Genomic DNA, 19,762 nt, shown 5'->3' with positions numbered 1-19,762 from the left:
TTGCATCTTGCATATGATTTATTTCTTGTACTGCTTCACATTTGTTTAAATGCCATTTATGATGAGACACTGTTAACTTGGCAGAGCGATATTTGTAGCATCTTTCATATGGTGTCTACCTTCCATTGCATTGCTTCTAATTTGGTGAAATGTCTTCTTCTTAGTTTACACATCATAGTTCTGGTTATCTCTTCCGTCCTGTTTTTCATACATATTACATCCTCCTATCATGTGGTTTTCTAACATCAAAGTTCAGTTCGTCTGCATCACACATCAATTTGTTCTGAAGAACTAAATTGTTATTCGTTTTTCTTGTCGGCTTGACTTAACATGGCACAGAGAAAGAGAAAGAAACACAGAATGGCAGGGAATGAGAAGCGGATGAATCCTGCAGATTCTGCTGGTATTGATGGTGCAATAGAAGGTCAAAGTCCAGCAGAAAATTCTACAAACACGGCATCCCATGCTACACGAGTTGCAAAAAAAGACAAACAGAAACAAATAGCTGCCACCAAACAAGCAGAGACAGCCCTAGTTCTTGCAACACCTACCACAGTATACCAGCTGCACGACGTACTCGTGTGTCAACTGAGCTAGCAGCACGTTCCCAAGCTCCCTTGCCACCTGACACTACTTCCCAAGCATTCTTGACACAAGACAAGTTGGCAATATCAGATGAACCTTGTGAGCTTCAATAGCAAGAAGGTAGTTGCTGGAGTCAAGTTACAGTTGCATGCTTCTTTATATGTAGTCTCACAATTTGATGTACACTAACACTTCCTATGTTTGTTGTTGGACTCGCACCTAGGCGCAAGAGGAAACAAACATCAGGGATAATGCTCGATGGGTTAACTAAATCTAGAGGAGGAAGAATGGAGATCCATTTTGAGGCAGGTTTAAAAAGGCCACGTGATGCTACAGAGTCAGCCAAGTTAGTATCAGAGGCAGCGGTTGCTGTTAGGTGTCATGTACGTATCCTCCCAACATGGATTCTGTACAGGAATGACAAAGAAGAAACCCAGTTCAACATCTTCCTCGACCATTTATCTGTAAGTATGGTTATGTATGGAAACTAGTAATATCATCTTGCTCTGTCCAATACTTTCTAGGTTGCTGATGATGAGACTCCCATAATTTTCAACGGATGAGGTTCAAGTTGGATAGCCAAGATGATGCAACCAGACAAGCTTGCACCCATGTTTTCAAGTCTGCTCTGCGACATTATCGGTATAACTTGAGGAAAACTCACTTTGAAGGCAAGGCTAACAGTGAACTTGCCCAAACATCTCCAGTGGAAAATATATCTGATGAAGACTGGAGAGGCCTCATTAAACATTGGTCCGATCCGAAGTATCAGGTACATTATATATATGTCATCAGATCACATGTTGAAGTCCTATTTATGCATGTGCCACACAAATGTATCTTCTTGTAGGTGAACTGTTCAAAGAACAAGGCCAACCGTACGAAAGTGAAATTCCAACAGACGACGGGATCTCGTAGCTATATTGCACACTGCGAGGCTCTTGTAATTAGCTGCTGTTTCACTCTTTTCGCTGTACCATATTATCAGATCTATATTGACTTGTTCCAAATGCAGAGGAAAGCCCGCAAGGACCAAGAAGTACCTGAACCAAATGTTGTGGAAATCTTCAAGGACTGTCACACCAGCAAGAAGAAGGGCATGACTACACCAGTCAAAGCCGCTGTTGTAAGTCCTTAATCCTCATGCCTTTTAACTACTACTTACTCTGACTTGTGCCTTGAACTGCATGGTTTGCAGCCAATGTCTATTACTCTTTTCAATTTTATACACAATTGTCTTAGCGTATCATTTCACCTTACAAGGTTTAAAAGAGAGGAGTGATGTTCCTTTGATCTTGACCCGTAATCTAGTTCCGTGCTGGACTTGCCCACACAACGTTACAATTGCATGTTTGTATGTTCTCAATTGTTTTGTGATATGAATGACGTCATACTATGCTTACCGTATTATAAACTTCGTCTCTTTATCCTTAGCCCTCAATACAATGTGAAGAAATAGACAATACATTAGCGATGGTACATGGTCATATGATTGGAGCCTGGTTTTATTATGTACTTTGCAATAAAATACAACTAATATTTTACATGGGTTCACCAGAATAAGTTCTGTATATAGACCAAAGCTATTTTGTTTGGTTTTGCTGCCTCCTTAATATTTTGTCTGGTACTACTAATGTAAAACCTCAACTTTTCAGCGAGCTATGGAAAAATGGGTGGAACCGCCACCTTCTGAAGGTGGCGAGGCAACTATAACCGCAATGTCAGCTCTTGCTGCAGTGGGTCAGTACCTGTCCACTAACAGTGCCAAAAGCATGTTCATGCGTAATACTGGGTTGGTTGTTAAGGCAATATCATCCAAACTGCCTCATGATCAAGATATGCAAGCTCAAAGCAATGTTGTATCTGCGCTCCGGACACAAGTCCATTCCCTAACAGAGACCCTTTGTGAAACAAGGAGAAACATTGCTCAATGTCGTCAAGATATGCATGGTTTTGAAACCAGATTATCCGACATTTGCTATGTTATTCAGGAGCCTAGGGGAAATGAAGGCGACGGTTATGGTGCTCCATCGGACAATATAGCATGAAAATGCAACAATCAGGTCAAATGAACTGAGCTTCTGAACTTCTGGTGGTGCATTTATCTGCTAGACTGTTAAGTTTTATGCCAACCTTCCTTTTGTTATATAGTTGTAATTTGTTTTGGTGCGATACAAAATTTATTCTTAACATGTAGCCACCGCCTGAAGAAAACAACAAGCCATTTTTGTATAGTGAGGGTGTTCCCTATATTTGCACTGGTGGCGATCTTTGATGCCGAGTGGATGTAATCTGTGCAATCCCCTTAATAGCCTAGCGTTAGTTTCGGCCTTATTTATTTCCTAGTCTTCTTTTTCCCTGGTTTGCAAGTGGCCGCAACTACCATGGGCCATATATGGGCCGTAGGATCCATGGGTCTCCTACGGGCCGTCGATAAATGTGCCTGTAATCGGTGGGCCTCGGGCCGTCGGATAAATGGGTCTACATGGGCCATGATCGGGCATAATTGGTATCGGCCCAGCACAGTAACAGGCCGTTAATAGGCCGTAGGACAGCAAAGGCTTAATTCTGTCACAGGCATAACGGGTCGTTAATGGGCCAGAATATAGGATGGGCCAGAAACGGCGCAATGGGTTAACAGGCCAGAAACGGGCCGACTCTTGCCATGGGCCGAATTTGGCCCATTAGGGTAACAGGCCAGTAACGGGCCGACTCTTGCCGTGGGCCAAATTTGGCCCATTAGTGGAACATGCCAGTAACGCGCCGACTCTTGCCATGGGCCGAATTTGGCCCATTAGGGGAACAGGCCAGTAACGGGCCGGAAGTAATCGAGGGCCGAAAAGGAGCCCAAGAACGTATGGGCCGTCAATAGGCCGAAAGCTAACATGGGCTGGAAATGGCCCATGTAAATCACGGGCCGTTAACGGGTATAAAGAAAATTACTATTCATTATGGGCTAGAGTAACTGTGGGCCTGTAATGGGCCGAAAGATACGAATGCCTCATATGGGCCGAAAGACGTTGTGGGCCATACATGGGCCGAAAGTGAAATGGGCTGGTATTATATTCGACGGCCCACATGACGTTGTTGGGCCGATTTCCTTTAGGGCCTAACGGGCCGTGAGTTAACGGGTCGTAAAATGGGCTATTTGCAAAGAGATCGTTAACAGGCTTTTCATGGGCCAACCCGTTAACTTTTGACCAAGTCAAACGGGCCGGCTTTGTAAGCTAAATGGGCCACTATTGCGCCGTGCCACGTGTCGACATATCATAGGCGCCTATCTGACCCACTGACGAGCTGACACGTGTTTCCTCTAGCCAATGATGATTTTACACGTGGAAAATCCCCATTGGTCGGGGCTGTTAACGGGTTATCGGATCCAAAACCCGACCCGATAGCTTAACGGCGTTTCGTTACAGTGGATGCCACGTGTCGGTCACCCTTGATGAAGCACTTCTGTGATGCGTGATTTATCGTCATGGAAGTGGACACTTCCGTGATGATAATTTTGGTAATGTCATGGAACACTTCTACGACATCACTGGTAGACTATCTTGATTCTGTCATAAATTTGTCATGGATGTACATGCATGAAAAAAAAGCGACCTACTGTGACAAACACGTATCATCACGGAAGTGTACTTTTTTGTAGTGAGATGTGGTCACAGGCATGACGAGGAGTCTCGAAATGGTCGAGACATAAAGATTGATATATTGGAAGCCTATGTTTGGACATCGGAATGGTTCCGAGTGGTTCGGGCATTTTTCCGTAGTACCGGGAGGTTACCAGAACCCCCGGGAGAAGTTATGGGCCTTATGGGTCATAAGAAGGAAGCACACCAACCTACAAGGGGCTGGTCCGCCCCCCTTGGGCAGCAGGCCGAATTGTAATAGGTTTGGGGGGGGGGGCTTTCCTTCTCTCCTACTCCTCCTTCCCTTCCTCTCCTACTCCAGCTAGGGAAGGGGTGGAATCCTACTCCTGGTGGAACTAGGACTCCCCTAGGCGTGCCATAGAGAGGGTCGGCCCCTCCTGTAACGCCCATGATGCGGCTATATCTCCCACATGTCGAGGCACGACTTAGAGGCATAACCGCATGGTGGTTTTGTCACAAGAGGGGTAATCTTCACACAATCCCATGTACTGAATAAGAAAGGGATAAAGAGTTAGCTTACAATCGCCACTTCACACAAATAACAAGTTAAACATACATCATCCAGAGTACAATCAAGGTCTGACTACGGAACCAAAATAAAAGAAGACAACCCCAAATGCTAGATCTCCGATCGTCCCAACAGGGCTCCACTACAGATCATTAGGAAATGAAACATAGTAACGGCCAAGGTCCTCATCGAACTCCCACTTGAGTTCGGTAGCATCACCTACACTGGTATCATCGGCACCTGCAACTGTTTGGAAGTATCCGTGAGTCACGAGGACTCAGCAATCTCACACCCGTGAGATCAAGACTATTTAAGCTTATGGGTAGGATAAGCTAGTGAGGTGGAGCTGCATCAAGCGATAAGCAAATATGCTGGCTAACATACGCAAATAAGAGTAAGATGAGAAGCTACGCCAACGGTCGTGAACTAGAAGTGATCAAGAAGTGATCCTGAAACTACTTATGTTCAGGCATAACACAAGACCGTCTTCACTTCCTGGACTCCGCCGAAAAGAGACCATCACAGCTACACACGCGGTTGATTCATTTTAATTAAGTCAAGTGTCAAGTTCTCTACAACCGGATATTAACAAATTCTCATCTGCCTCATAACCGCGGGCACAACTTTCGAAAGTTTATACCCTGCAGGGGTGTCCCAACTTAGCCCATCACAAGCTCTCACGGTCAATGAAGGATATTCCTTCTCCCGGAAGACCCGATCAGACTCGGAATCCCGGTTACAAAACTTTTCGACAATGGTAAAACAAGACCAACAAAGCCACCCGAATGTGCCGAGAAATCCCGATAGGAAATGCACATATCTCATTCTGAGGGCACACCGGGTGAGCAATCCGTACAACTAAAGCCAGCCCTCAAGTTTCCCCGAGGTGGCGTAAAGGGCTCTAGTTTGGACCAACACTCAGAGAAGCGCTGGCCCCGGGGGGGGGGGGGGGTTAAAAAAAAGATGACCCTCGGGTTTGCAAACCCAAGGGAAAGTTATTGGTTGTTAGGAAAATGTAAAACCAAGGTTGGACCTTGCTGGAGGAGTTTTATTCAAGGCGAACTGTGAAGGGGGTCCCATAACCCCAACCGCGTAAGAAACGCAAAAAATCAAGGAACATAACACCGGTATGACAGAAACTAGGGCGGAAAGAGTGGAACAAAACACCAGGCATAAGGCCGAGCCTTCCACCCTTTACCAAGTATATAGATGCATTAATTAAATAAGAAATATTGTGATATCCCAACATATCCATGTTCCAAACATGGAACAAACTTCAACTTCACCTTCAACTAACAACGCTATAAGAGGGGCTGAGCAAAAGCGGTAACATAGCCAAACAACGGTTTGCTAGGAAGGTGGGTTAGAGGCTTGACATGGCAATATGGGAGGCATGATATAACAAGTGGTAGGTAGCGCGACATAGAGATAGAACGAACAACTAGCAAGCAAAGATTGAAGTGATATCGAGGGTATGGTCATCTTGCCTGCAATCCCGCTAGGAAGAAGAACGAGTCCATGAAGAAGACAAACGGACATAGTCGAACAAATCCTCACAACTCCGGAACGATACCGAAGCTAACGAGAGAAGCAGACCGGAAAGAAGCAAGCAACATGGTAAACACAGAAGCATAAACATGGCATGATGCACAATCAAGTATGATGCATGTCCGGTTTAAATATGCATGGCATGGCAAAGTGCACAAACAAAACTACAAGTTAAGTGGAGCTCAATATGCAAAACGAAACACCACTTTCGATTATTTAGTTCTCTCTCGGTTATGTACCCAACAATATTAAATGGTTTTTTAAACATGGCAGGAGATGAAGCATAATAAAACTACCTAACTAGGCAAGTTTAAAAGAGTCCGGAAACAACAACAACAACAATTCTGTTAAACCCCCACATGCATTAAGCAACTTAATGCAACAACAATTTAGACATTCTTGATGTTGTTATCATGATGTGGCTGGCATGTGCAAGTTTTATGCAATTTTGTGAAAAGTTGACATGAAGATGATATGCGGCATTTTGTCGCCATGGCGGAAAGAAAAAGGGTGCCACGGCAACATCCCGGTTCCGGCAACTCAATTGAGATGCCGGTGCAAAAGAAAGTGTGACGGGAGCGTGTCATGCGATGAAATGTGGGGTGCTCCCGGTAACCGGGTGTCCCACATGACGGTGGCAAGGAAACAAGTGAGGACGTGCGACAAACAAGTCGGGCACGGTGCGAACGCAGACATCTCATCCAACACACATGCATTCGTTCATGGCGTCGTCTCGATGTTTATACCTTCAAAGTGTGCATTTCGAGGCGGTTCAAAACGTCGCGGGAAGTAGTCGTTCTCGCGATGGTAGTGGAAGTAGTGGTGCATGTTTCGTAGATGTTTGGGGTCACGGCGAGGAACTTGACGTCCACGGGGTCTTTGAGGGTCGACGGTAGTGGTACACACAAAGGTAGTCGAACTTGACGTACCTGAGGGCTCCGGGCGTCGTGGTACGTGTTGAAATCCACATCGGGTGTAGTTGTACATTTTGAAGAGGAACTTGGCGCGTCCATAGGGTACTTGACGATTCCACATCGATCGTAGAGGTCCACGTTTCGTAGATGTTCGGGGTCAACAGTAGTGGAACTTGGCGTTCCCTGATTTGGACGGTCTTGACAATGATAAAAGGGCCAGCGGTGGTGCACGAAGGCAGCGAGAGTTTCAGTGGCATGCAACACGTGGCGGTGATGCTCGGGGTCCATGGAGGGGCGCAGAGGCAAAGTAGGCATCGAGGCAGGGGCGACGGCTGCGTACATGGCGGGACTAGGCGTGGCGGCAGGGTGCTCCGGCGACGGAGGAGGGCTGGCGGCGCTCGTTCCTCATGCTCGAGGCTGAGGCAGGAGGAGCGGGACTTGGCGGCGAAGCAGCAGCTGCAAGGGTAGGGCGAGGTCGGCGCTGCGGCGCAGCTCGACGGCGGCAAGGCGAGGGGCGGCCTTGCAGGAGAGGGAGGCACGCAGGAGGAAGGAGGCACATGCGGGAGGAGTCACGGTCTAGGCGGCGACTCTGATGGCCGGCCGGCGAGGCCGTGGCCTTGGCGCAGAGGAGACAAGAGGCAAGGTCTATGCGGGCGCGGAGGCCAGATGGTGGGGACGAGGAGGTCGGGGCCATCCATGGCGCAGCGGTGGGAGCTCCGGCCTGGGTGGTCGCTAGCGGCGAGGTTCGTCGGGGTGGCAGGTCACAAGGTGGAGGGGTGCTCGAGAACGTGAAGGAGAAGGAGAGGTGCTCGCGAGGGAGAGGCGGTCGGGATCGAGCACTGGGTTTCTAGCGGCGCGAGGGAAGGAGATGGGATCGAGGGGAGAGACCAAGAGACGGGAATGGGCTCCCTCGCGGCTAGGGTTAGTGCGGCTGGGCTTAGGTGGCCCGACCTGGGCTAGGCTTCTTTCTCCCTATCTCTTCTTCTTCTAAAAATAGAAGAAAAGAAAGAAGAAGAAAAAAACAAAGAAGAAAAAAGGAGAAGAAAGAAGAGATAGGACAAGAATTTGCGCATGCGGGTAATTTTCCCGGACTCATAAAAATGAGCCTGATTCAGGAAAAATAGAAGTGGGCACGCATATGAAGTTGAATTCAAACTCATTTGAATTTAACTCAAATGGGTTTGAACTAGGACTGGGATTTAGAAGTGCCGAAAAATGATGAGGACTATTGGAGGAACCTCGATAAAAGTGATAAGAATTGCAGACAAGATTTGAAGGTCAAACTTGAAATGGAAAAGGCATGGGAATTATTTTGCAAGTGTGTTCCGGTTAATTCCAAACTAATGGAATAATTATAATAGCTCCATAATTATTAGGAGGATATGTTATAAAGAGAAATCACCATGTGAATTCCCTCGATTTAAATAGATCAAAAGATCTATGCAATTTATTTAGTTGAGCTTTAAAAAAATTAAAAGACATGTTGGCATGATGACATGATGCAATGCAAAAATAAATAGAGCAAGCACAAAAGAGACACACGGAGGTCACGAAAATATGGAAGTCTTCTGGAGCGTCGGTCTTGGGGCGTCACACCTCCCCTCCTCCACTCCTTTATATACGGGGGAGGGGCACCCCATGGACACACAAGTTGATCATTGATCTCTTAGCCGTGTGCGGTGCCCCCCCTCCACCATAATCCACCTCGGTCATATCATAGCGGTGCTTAGGCGAAGCCCTGTTCCGGTAGCATCATCATCACCATCATCATGTTGTCGTGCTGACGAAGCTCTCCCTCGACACTCTGCTGGATCGTGAGTTCGTGGGACGTCACCGAGCCGAACGTGTGCAGATCGCGAAGGTGTCGTACTTTCGGTACTAGGATCGATCGATCGTGAAGACGTATGACTACATCAACCGCGTTGTCATAACGCTTCCGCTTACGGTCTACGAGGGTACGTGGACAACACTCTCCCCTCTCGTTGCTATGCATCACCATGATCTTGCGTGTGCATAGGAAATTTTTGAAATTACTACGTTCCCCAACGGTTGTGTGGCCTGTGTTAGTTATACCTGGCAATGGCGGTGTTTTTACGCTGTTACCTTATTGAAGTCGTTGCTCGGATATGCCCGAACTGATTCTTCAGGGTGAAAATCTAGATCTAGCCTTGGGTGGCTGGATCCGGTGATGACGAGGATTGAGCGTCGCTTCATTTCTGAAAGATGTTGCTTTGAAGAATCTCGTCATCCGTGTGGTGTCATTAGATGATTGGCGTGGATATGGTCATTGTTGTAGTTTTTTATCGCACATCTGATCATTTTTTCCTTGTCTACGCATGGCTTTGGTCTTACATGATTTTGCTATTTGTCGGTGTATTTTTGTTTGCATGTGTTGGTGTTGGTTATGCCCATCCTAACTATGCAGCAGCCGGGTGTGTTCTCAATGTGTTTGTATCCTCTTGATGCTCCACTTTGAGTTAATAAGATTCATCATTTGTCCAAAAAAACAACTCCTTCCTTATCCCGAGCGAGTCTCTCGCCCACCTGCAAATATCAACAGCTCATTCCTTCTCCCGACGCACGTGTCTAGCCTTCTCCCGCTCCGCTCATGCCCTAGAGCTCCGTCACCATGGCTTGTTGCAAATCCAGCAATGATCCCGCATCTCATAGTGGTTCAATAGCAATGGCAGCGGTGGTGCTTGCAACTGCGGATGGCGGCCGTTGGAGTAGCAAATTGATGCTCGTTGCAACAGGGGTCATGAACTCATGCGTAGCCCCGCCTCCACCATGGTTGTCGGTCTGCGGTGCGCCCGAGCTTGGGACGGCTGCTGCCGACCTTGTTCATGTCATCTCCGACCATCACCAGCGCCTCCCTGTTCAAACAACGACGGTGGTGCTGCTATGAAATCAACTTTCATTAGAAAAAAAATTGAGACATCATTCATGTTGCAGAAGTCCAGTCGCAACAACACATGTTGCAAAAAATTAAAGACAAAAATAAAATTTGCAACACAACCTTTGTTGCAAAAATTTTCTGCAACAAGTGCTCTGTTGCAAAATGTTATGCAACACTACAGGGTTCTACAACAACCGTTGTTGCAAATGGGGTTCTACAACACTACAATTATTGCAAATTGAGTTGGTCTAGACCGTTTGGCGGTGGCTTTGGTGATTGATAACAATGCAATTTGCTCTACAGGTATCTCCGGAGGTGTTTGTTGAGTTGGCACGGATCGAGACTGGGATTTGTCACTCCATATGATGGAGAAATATCTCTGAACCCTCTCGGTAATACAACATCGTAAAGAGCTTGCAGGCAATGTGGCTAATGAATTAGTCATGAGATCTTGTATTACGGAATGAATAGAGAGACTTGCTGGTAACGAGATTGAACTAGGTATGGAGATACCGACGATCGAATCTTGGGCTAGTAACATATCGTCGGACAAAGGGAATTGTATAGGGGATTAACCGAATCCTTGACATCATGGTTCAACCGATAAAAGATATTCGTGGAATATGTAGGAACCAATATGGGCATCTAGGTCCCGCTACTGGTTATTGACCGGAGAGGTGTCTGGGTCATGACTATATGATTCCCAAACCCGTAGTGTCGCACGCTTAACGTTCGATGACGCTAGAGTAATATTGTGATATGCATGTTGGTGACCGAATGTTGTTCAGAGTCCTGGATGAGATCCCAGACGTCACGAGGAGTCTCGGAATGATCGATAAGTAAGGATTTATATATGAAAAGTTGTTTTTGGAATTTAAAAAAAGGTGTAGTTTTTTGGTATTGTATCGGAAAGCTTCCAGGAAGTTACAGAGGGGTCCGAAAGTCCACAAGTGGGTCCATCACATCTCACATGCCATCATGGAGTGAAGGGGGGCGCCCTGGCCTACATGGGTCACGCGCACCAGCCCCTAAGAGTCCCATGTAGCTAAGACATGTGGAAGAGGACTAGGAATCCAACTCCTGCTAGGAGTAGGACTCCTTCCCCTTGGCGCCAACTCCTATCAGGAGTAGGGATGGACTCCTAGCCCTCCCACACATATGCATATAAATATAGGGGAGGGGGAGCAACAAGGCACCCTGATACATTGGCCTTGGCTGCTGCCCCGTCTCTCCCTCCCGGCATAGTTCTCGTTCATGGTTTTTCGCTTAGCAAAGCGCTGCCGTTGCTCCACTACCACCATCACCACCACACCGTCGTGCTGGTTATGATCCCATCTACTTCACCGTTCTCTTGCCGGATCAAGGAGGAGGAGACGTCATCGAGTCGCATGTGTGCTAAACTTGGAGGTGACGTCTGTTCGGCACTAGATCGGTTGGATCGTGATCGGTTCGCGAAGAGTACGACTACATCAACCGCGTTATATACGCTTTCGCTTTTCTACGAGGGTACGTAGACACACTCTCCCCTCTCATTGCTATGCTTCTCCTAGATAGATCTTGGGTGTTCGTAGGATATTTTTTTGATTTTCATGCACCCTTCCCCTACACACGGTTAGTTCACAAATTGCATTGTTATCAATCACCAAACCACTAAGGGATAAATATGCCCTAACAACGAGGACACACATCGTGCAGTTGACGTGGCAAGGGTTTGAAGAGGTGTTATTTTTCTTGGTCAACTTCATGGCAGCGATTACTTACACAAGTGAACATGGACAAGAAAATCATCAGAGCCAAGAATCACCCCCCTCCCCAGCTTCTCTCAGAATCATCACTTTATTTTTTTACAATCCTATCTAGTTAAGGTCTAATTAGGTAGGATTGTAAAAAATATATGAAGTAGTGATCCTGGGAGAAGCTGGAGAGGGGGGCGATTCTAGATTCTGGTAGAATCGCCCAAAAGAACTGGCCCAAAGCTCGTGATGAAGGGAACACGGACTAAGAACAATATGTACAAGGCGGAGTTGAGAAGAAGAGAGACATGCCAATATGTTCAGTCGAGGCTAAAAAGTCTTACGAGGACTTGCCAGATGGCTTATACAAGTGACGTGAGAAACAAGGGAAGACCCAAGTCCAATCTGGCACATGCATTCATGTGAAGCTGACAACTTCAAGATGACAAAGACATGTTCGTTAAGATGAAGTTTATTGGAATTGGTATCCGATATATTTGTAGAAGGCCACAACTTGATTAGACTATGTGAGGTGTTGGAGTCAAACACATGTAACACAAGCGTAATATATGAAGGCTTGGCCGCACGATAGCCAAAATAGACTAGGCTTCAAGATGACGCGATGGTGGAGATGTCATTTGATGATCTCAACGGGCTTTCGCATCATTATGCTATGATTTAGGGAAAAACTATTTCAGCAGTGGTATGTTTGCAAGTATGACCTTTTAAAATAAAACCAGGCTTCCAAAACTTTTTAGAAGGAAACTCCGACGGTTATAACAATTAAGTCACATCTAAAAAAATTCACACAGATATTCGCGCCAAATGAAATAATGTACGAGCTAGATGTGATTTACTTAATTCCCATCTAGATGAAAGCTAGCCACCCAAAAGCAGTGTTGACCTTTCAATAATGTAGTTCAACTTTCAAAAAAAAAATTACGCCGAAGTCTCAATCAACAGTGAATACTATATTCGTTCGATCTTGCGTGAAAATCTTTGCAAAATTTTCATTTTAGCTTTTTTCTTTTTTCTTTTTGTACATTAGTCACTTGACTGAGACTTGGTTAAATCCTGGTCAACTGAAACCTAGTCACACCCTTCAAAAATTAGTCCGACGTAGCTTTTCAAAGAAAATCCAGAATGAACGTACGTTTTTCCCCACGGCGCCTGAAACGGAGCCCATCCCCGGTGGGGGAGAAGAGCAAAGCAGAGGAGGAAGGAAGGGAGCACACCGTGTAGGTCGTCGTACGTTTTCATGCAATGTGCCCGCCGAGTAACCGTACGTGTCACCCAAATTCCGCTTTGGGATGCTACTGCCAAATTCCGCCGAGTAATACATAATCAACCAACCCAAATCTCCGTCCCTAATTAATGAACACAAGAGAAGAGAAGAGAAGATATCGCTGCTAGGTGCGTGCACGCTACATGTCGGCCTTGTTGGGCGGCCGGCGGCCGACGCGGCGGCGCCTGAGCGCGAGCCGGTGGCCGCTGTCCTTGAACCTGCTCCGCTCCGACTCGACGAGGTCGCACTCCGGGAAGGGCACGGGGTAGCGCCTGGTGTCGTAGCAGTATGAGTAGACCATGTTGCGCTCCCTGAACTGGCGCATGGCCTGCTGCTTGGCGAGCGTCATGACGGCGGGGTCGGACGCGGCCAGCGCGTCGGCGCAGCCTTCTTCCGTGGGGGAGGAGGCGCGGCAACCGGCGAGGGCGAGGTCGGTGAAGGAGGCGACGAAGGGCCCGTAGTGGTAGTCTACGCGGTAGCGGCCGCCGGAGGTGGCCCAGTTGGAGGCGTCCCAGACGGTGGCGTAGAGCGACATGGGCTTGGCCGGGAAGTCGCGGCCGGCGCGGGCGTGGCGCAGGTGGCGCACGGGCACGTCGTCGACGTAGAAGACGACGGCGTCGCGCGCCCAGAGGATGGAGTAGCGGTGGAACTCGGTGGTGGGGTCGAAGGGCAGCACGTAGCGCTCCTCCCGGCCCCGGCTGACGCTGCCGTTGCCGTACATGTTGGTCTGCATCCGCCACGGCTTGCCCCGGATGTTGCCCAGGAACTCGAAGTCCAGCTCGTCGTGCGTCTTGGGGAACACGTCGCCGTTGGACGTGTAGAACGCCACAACCACCCCCGCCGTGTAGTCGGACGGCAGCTTGATGGACGCGCTGAAGAAGCCGTGCTGGTACATGGCCGACGAGATGAACCCCGACCCTGCCCATTTTAATTACCATTAACTGATAACTGACGTACGTTGCATGAAAAACAGACAAACGCCCCAGAAATTAACGGAGGAAACCAAGCCGCCATGCGCGCGCATGCCACGAACGTACGGCCGGCCGGCCAGCCGGGGAGGACGGAGGATGGATGGATGACCGCACTCGTACGTACGTACCGGTGGTGCGGTCGAGGAGGAGGCTGACGGTGCGGTCGTCGGCGGAGCGGAGGATGTTGTCGAAGCCGAAGAGCGGCGTGTAGCCCTCCCCGAAGGCCACCGTCGCGGTCACGTCCACCGCCGGCCGCGCCGCCACCGCCACCGCCACCGCGGCCGCCGTCGCCAGGGCAAGCAGCGCCGACGCCAACCGCGACATGCCGCCGGCCGCGAGAGCGATCGATCGATCGATCCCCTCTCCGCCCCTCTCCTCTGCTTGGATGGAACTATACTAAAGCTATTTCCTGGTATATCCTCAGTTTTGGTGCTTGCCTAATTATTCACTCAGGCTGTTTTCGGGTCGGTTTATTCTTGGGTGGGTGACAAATTAAGGCGGAGGTGGAGAAACGGTGCAGGGAGGCCGGAAGACGGCCCCGTGACCGCCGGAGAAATAGGAGGAGTTGGCTTAGGCTTAGGTCTGCTTAGCTTTTATCCATTCATGGCGTGCATGCAGACGCGCGGATGGAAATTGTTTTGGAAACGGACGCGTACAAGGAAACTATCTCAACAGTTGGCCAGGGACGGATTCAGGGGAGAAAATAAATAAATGGGAACGCTGTTGTGCTGACGTTCCTGGGAAGGCATGGCAAAATGGACGTTTCTCATTTACATTGTCTATTTTCTTTTTGCGAACTTGTAATTTACATTGTCTCGAGGATGGCAAATTCCTTCTCAGAGCACGGTAAATCCTGGCAAAAAAAATGAACTGGGCGGGTATGCCGTGCTCAAGAGAATTGCCAAATAATCAAAATCAATGTCGACCAATCTTTCCTTACGGACACGGGATAAGGAGGGTGGGGTCTTATACAATGGTTGATAAGATAGTTTTATCTTAAGTCTTGCATTTAATTTAGAGATGACAAAAAAAACATGTCTACAATGGGTCATCTTTTAGCCTTATCTTTAATAATTAGATATTCCTAAAAACGTGATGAGACATATTGTGCTAAAAAATCATTTCTTAAATAAGAGAAGACAAGTCTTTTTTTTATAATTTCTTTCCTTTCCACCTCATTATTTTCATCATTTATCCTAGGTGGCACTCCTAAGATAGCACCATGCATTCCCTAATGGGAACGGCGAGGTCGTTGCTGCGGAAATTGCTGAACGAGGGTACCGCTCTTCAGGCTCAAACTAAAGCCTATGGAAGGCCATCCAAGTTGCGGAAGTGCATGGTATGGGACGGGTCTACTTCGAAACAGACTGTATGAGTCTTCACCAGGCGCTGTCAAGCACTGCCATGAACCGGGGTTCGCTTGGTTTTCTCTTCCGCGAGGCAAAATACCTCATGCATTTAGGTTTCTTTGAGTATAAAACCATGTACTGCTCTCTGGTCTGTAATCTCCCAATGCATGTGTTGGCTAAGGCTGGGGTGTGTGGAGTTCCTGATAGCGAGCAAATCTAGCTAACAAACTTCCCGTCCGATGTACTCCGTGTGCCCACCAATTTGGTTGGTCCCCCGTAATCTGGAATGCGGGGTGTTCCATAAGGAAAAAGGAAATTTTCCATCCACGAAAAACACAAATGATCATGCAAAACATTCACATTTGTCATCCTCCTCAGCAAAATGTTCCCTGGTTAAGCCAGCCCAAAAAATAATCTTGGGATAGGGCCTCATAGTCTTCCTCATGGCCCCCTCCTTAGAACATCTACAACCAGACTTAGCAAATCTGGCCTCCTAAATGTGCACGAACCCCCTGGTAGCGGCATACATGATGCTACAATGGGCGGGCAACGGTGTTTGGACCGGCGCCTGGAGGTGTTGGAACCGGTGCACAGGATGCTGGTACCGGCCACCGCGGGTGTTGGAACTGGCTACTACGGGTTCTACAAGCTGCTTATTGGCGGTGTTGCAACCGGCCTCGTGGGGAGCTACAACTGGCAAATTTTAGCGCTACAGTGGGCACCATCAGATGCTGGAACCGACCGATTGTTTTGCTACAACCATGAGGAGGTGGTGCCGCTACGATGAACTGTGGTGCCGAGATGGCTACAACCAACAACGGTAGAAGCTGGAACTGGCAAAAAAATGTTACAATTGATGACAATGAGCTAGGGCGACGATGGGGGTGGTGTTGTGATTGCCACAACCAGCAACCATAAAAGCTACGAAAGGTGAGTTGTTTTGCTACAATGGTGGAGGGTGGAAGTGATGACCAGTAGATGACGATGATGTGAGCGATGTACACCCGGTCGGCGGCCAGTCGGCACTCCCGATGCTGCAATTGCTGGCGGCCGAGGCTGCGTGGCGGGGATGTGACTGTCCATAGCAGGAGCTGCAAGCAACCACGACTGAGCCATGGCCTATTGCAGGGGCAAACAACGATGGAGATAGACACCTTTGTGCCGCTGGAGCCGGGGGAGGGGGGTTTATTTCCCCTTCACCCACTAGTAGAAAAAGGACCTAATGTGAGACACATTAGTCCCGGTTTGTTTTTGGCCCGGTATTAATGGTACCATTAGTGCCAGTTCGAACGACTATGCATTAATGCCGGTTCGTGTTGAACCTTTAGTACCGGTTCGTGCCACGAACCGGTGCTAAAGGGGTGGTGGCAGGCTAGCGTTAGGCCGGAGCCCCATGATCACCTTTAGTACCGGTTTATGGTACAAACCGGTATTAAAGGGCTAACCTTTAGTACCGGTTCGTGCCATGAACCGGGACTAAAGGGGTCTGACCTATAGTCCCGGTTGGAGACACAAACCGGGACTATAGGGAAATTTTTCAAACTCTACCCCCCCCGGTGTATCGCCATTTCAGTTTTGAAAAAATCAAAAGAAAATGATAAAAACTTCAGAAAATAAAATCCTTCGAGAGGTAGTTATATTACTACATCTACTAGTTAGGAAAATTTGAAAACTTAAATTTGAACATGTTTTGCAAAAAGTGTAGGGAAAATGTAAAACGGCTATAACTTTTGCATACGATGTCGGAAAAAACGTATAATATATCAAAAAATTCAACACGAAAATCCGCATCCGATGGTGACAGCCTACGGCCTGTTTGCAATTTTTTAGAATCCTCAAATCCGCATCAGTTTTTTTTAAATTTTGGTCAAACTATGGTCAAACTACTTATTCAAGAAGTATTAATGTTACTACATAATTATTCAATAATATTAGTGTTACTAAATAATTATTTCAATTTTTGAATTTTGGTCAAATCTGGTCAAACTATGGTCAAACTTATTCAAGAAATATTAGTGTTACTACAGTTTTTTAGAATAATAGTTTCAAACTCAAACGGTGAAACTTGTGCCCTAATGCTCAAGCTAAACTGCTGAGGGTTAATAGGATTGACAGCTTATATTTGTCAGGAAAACAACAAGTGCAGACTTGAAAAGTAGGGGGAATAGAACTCCGAAGTTAAGCGTGCTCAGGCTGGGGGAGTGAGAGGATGGGTGCCCGGTCGGGAAGTTAGACTATTTGGAATGAGTGATCCACACTTGAGCAGTTAAGATGGGTGATTAGAGACTAAATAATCAAATAATTCAATTCAGAAAATTGAAAATCGAAAAAATAAAAAAAAATCCATTTTTAAAAAAAAATACATTTAGTACCGGTTGGTAACACCAACCGGTACTAAAGGTCCCCCATACCACGGCGCGAGCTCATGCCACGTGGTGGCACTTTAGCGCCGGTTCGTGCCGAACCGGTACCAAAGGGGGGGGGGGCTTTAGTGCCCACCCTTTAGTGCTGGTTATGGAACCGGCACTAAAGGCCCTTACGAACCGGTTTTAAAGCTCCCTTTTCTACTAGTGACCATGGGGTCTGCACGTAGTGCCAGAGGAGGAACAAGTCGAGACCGGGAGGGATGGCTAGGTCAACGTAATTCTGAACATAGATTATATTTGAATCCAACGGTTCACGAGCGACCGGCCTGGTGCTGCCGCCGGTCGCCCGTGGCCTAGCACTGGCCTCTCGTTGAAGTTGTCCGTTGAAGTTGCCGCTGAATTCGGGAGTCTGACTCGGCCGCAACCTACACACCCCATCCTATGCGAACTCGGAAACTCTCTCCACCTCAAAGAGCTAGCAGTCCCGATCCTCAAATTATTGATGATCCGCGGCGTCTGATGATCCGTACGAACTTTAGAGATCTCATAGATCCATAATAGCACGTACGGGTTGTCGGAGTAAATAGCATAAAACTACTAGTTTACAGGCTAGGGTTCCAAAAAACTACCACTTTTTAATTTTTCTCAGAAAACTAACAAACGAGCGGTCGGCTGTTTCAAAAAACCCAAACCCGCGGTGACTAGCGATTTAACTGTTTTCCTGACAGATTGGGCCCGCCTGTCAGCCCACATGGCCCGGCACGTGGACAGCATAGCAGTTAATGGCAGTTAGCCAACCGGCCCGGTCAGAACTGGGGTAAATATACCCCTTGGTCAGTCGGGCGCACCTGCTCGCTCACTCCCCTGCTCGCTCCCTCCCCTGCTCTCACTCCCCTGCTCCAGTACGAGCTCGCCGCCGCTCGCCGTCTTCGAGGCCGGTAGTCGTCGACCTCCTTGCCGCAATGCCTTCCTGGAACGACGAGGAAACAAGCTCGGAGGAGGATTGCCAGGTCGTCAGCATGGACATGGGACTTATGATAAGTTCTTTGCCACCTAGGGTTAGGGTTAGGGATAGGTGCTAGTAGGCCTAGGCTACCGCCATGGATCTTGCTGAGTGTAGTGTTGTTGTTGTTGTGTGATATTGTTCTTTATTAGTGAGGGTGGGTTTGATTGTAGGATTGAGGTAACCTAGGGTTCATCTATGTACAGTGTTAGGGTTCATGCTGATTTGGGGATTTTTTAGTGTTCAAGTTTAATGAATAGTGCAAGTTGATTCTGGTATTGAGTGCAGATTGAAATCAGTGTTTGTTGGTTATTTTGGTTGCAGGAGGAACCCAGACACCACTATAGAGCCCCTTTTTTGTGGCCAACTTGAGCTTGCTCATCCCAAGTGCATTCTGCACCAAATGAGGCCTATTAAGAGTGTTGCTTTTGAAGGGCCTATAACAGGAAGGCATTTCTATGGCTGCCCAGTCCAGGTTAGATGCCAATTAAGTATTCCGCTAAGGATGTTCACTGATGCTTGATATGATGCAGCAGTTTGTTTGATATGACAGCCACATATGTACAAACTTAATCATGGCATTGTAATAACTTATCATATCTTATTTATGTTATTCATTGTTAGAAAATCTCAAGTTTATCAAGTTAACCATGGAATTGAAATAAGCTACTAGTCCACTTGTAATAACTTATCACATTTACAAATGCAGGAAAATGGTGTGAATTGTGGTGTTGTAGAGTGGGTTGATGGGCCTTGGCCTCCTGTTCTTTAGAGATGTTTGTGCAAGCTATGGGAAATGTTCCATGAGTAGAACCGTGGAAGGGTACTTGACAAGGAGAAGTTTGAGAAGGAGTTAGCCAAGCTTAAGACTGAAAATGACAAGCTTTGCATTGAGTACACCAAGCTTGTTGATGATGTATCCAAGATGTTTGATTGGCAGGATGGTAGGGT

General features: G+C 47.4%; 1 protein-coding gene across 1 annotated transcript; it reads right to left on the bottom strand.

Moving 5' to 3' along the window:
- Positions 1–13,112: 13,112 nt before the first annotated feature.
- On the bottom strand, positions 13,113–14,637 carry LOC125515926 (probable xyloglucan endotransglucosylase/hydrolase protein 30). The gene is made up of 2 exons (XM_048681410.1): positions 14,222–14,637; positions 13,113–14,040 (listed from the first exon to the last, which is right to left on the bottom strand). Exons 1-2 carry the CDS (start codon positions 14,415–14,417, stop codon positions 13,262–13,264), a joined length of 975 nt encoding a protein of 324 aa, XP_048537367.1. The 5' UTR covers positions 14,418–14,637; the 3' UTR covers positions 13,113–13,261.
- Between the last annotated feature and the right edge of the window lie 5,125 nt (positions 14,638–19,762).

This window comes from Triticum urartu, chromosome 6 (genome assembly GCF_003073215.2).
Source record: "Triticum urartu cultivar G1812 chromosome 6, Tu2.1, whole genome shotgun sequence".
NCBI classification, from domain to species: domain Eukaryota; kingdom Viridiplantae; phylum Streptophyta; class Magnoliopsida; order Poales; family Poaceae; genus Triticum; species Triticum urartu.
The sequence above is the reverse complement of the archived record's forward strand: the minus strand, read 5'-3'. Positions and strand labels throughout refer to the sequence as shown.

Coding starts and splice junctions, on each gene's coding strand:
- LOC125515926 (XM_048681410.1), bottom strand. CDS start 14,417: ATGTCGCGGTTGGCGTCGGCGCTGCTTGCCCTGGCGACGGCGGCCGCG. Junction 14,041..14,221: donor CCTCCTCGACCGCACCACCG/GTACGTACGTAC, acceptor TAAAATGGGCAG/GGTCGGGGTTCATCTCGTCG.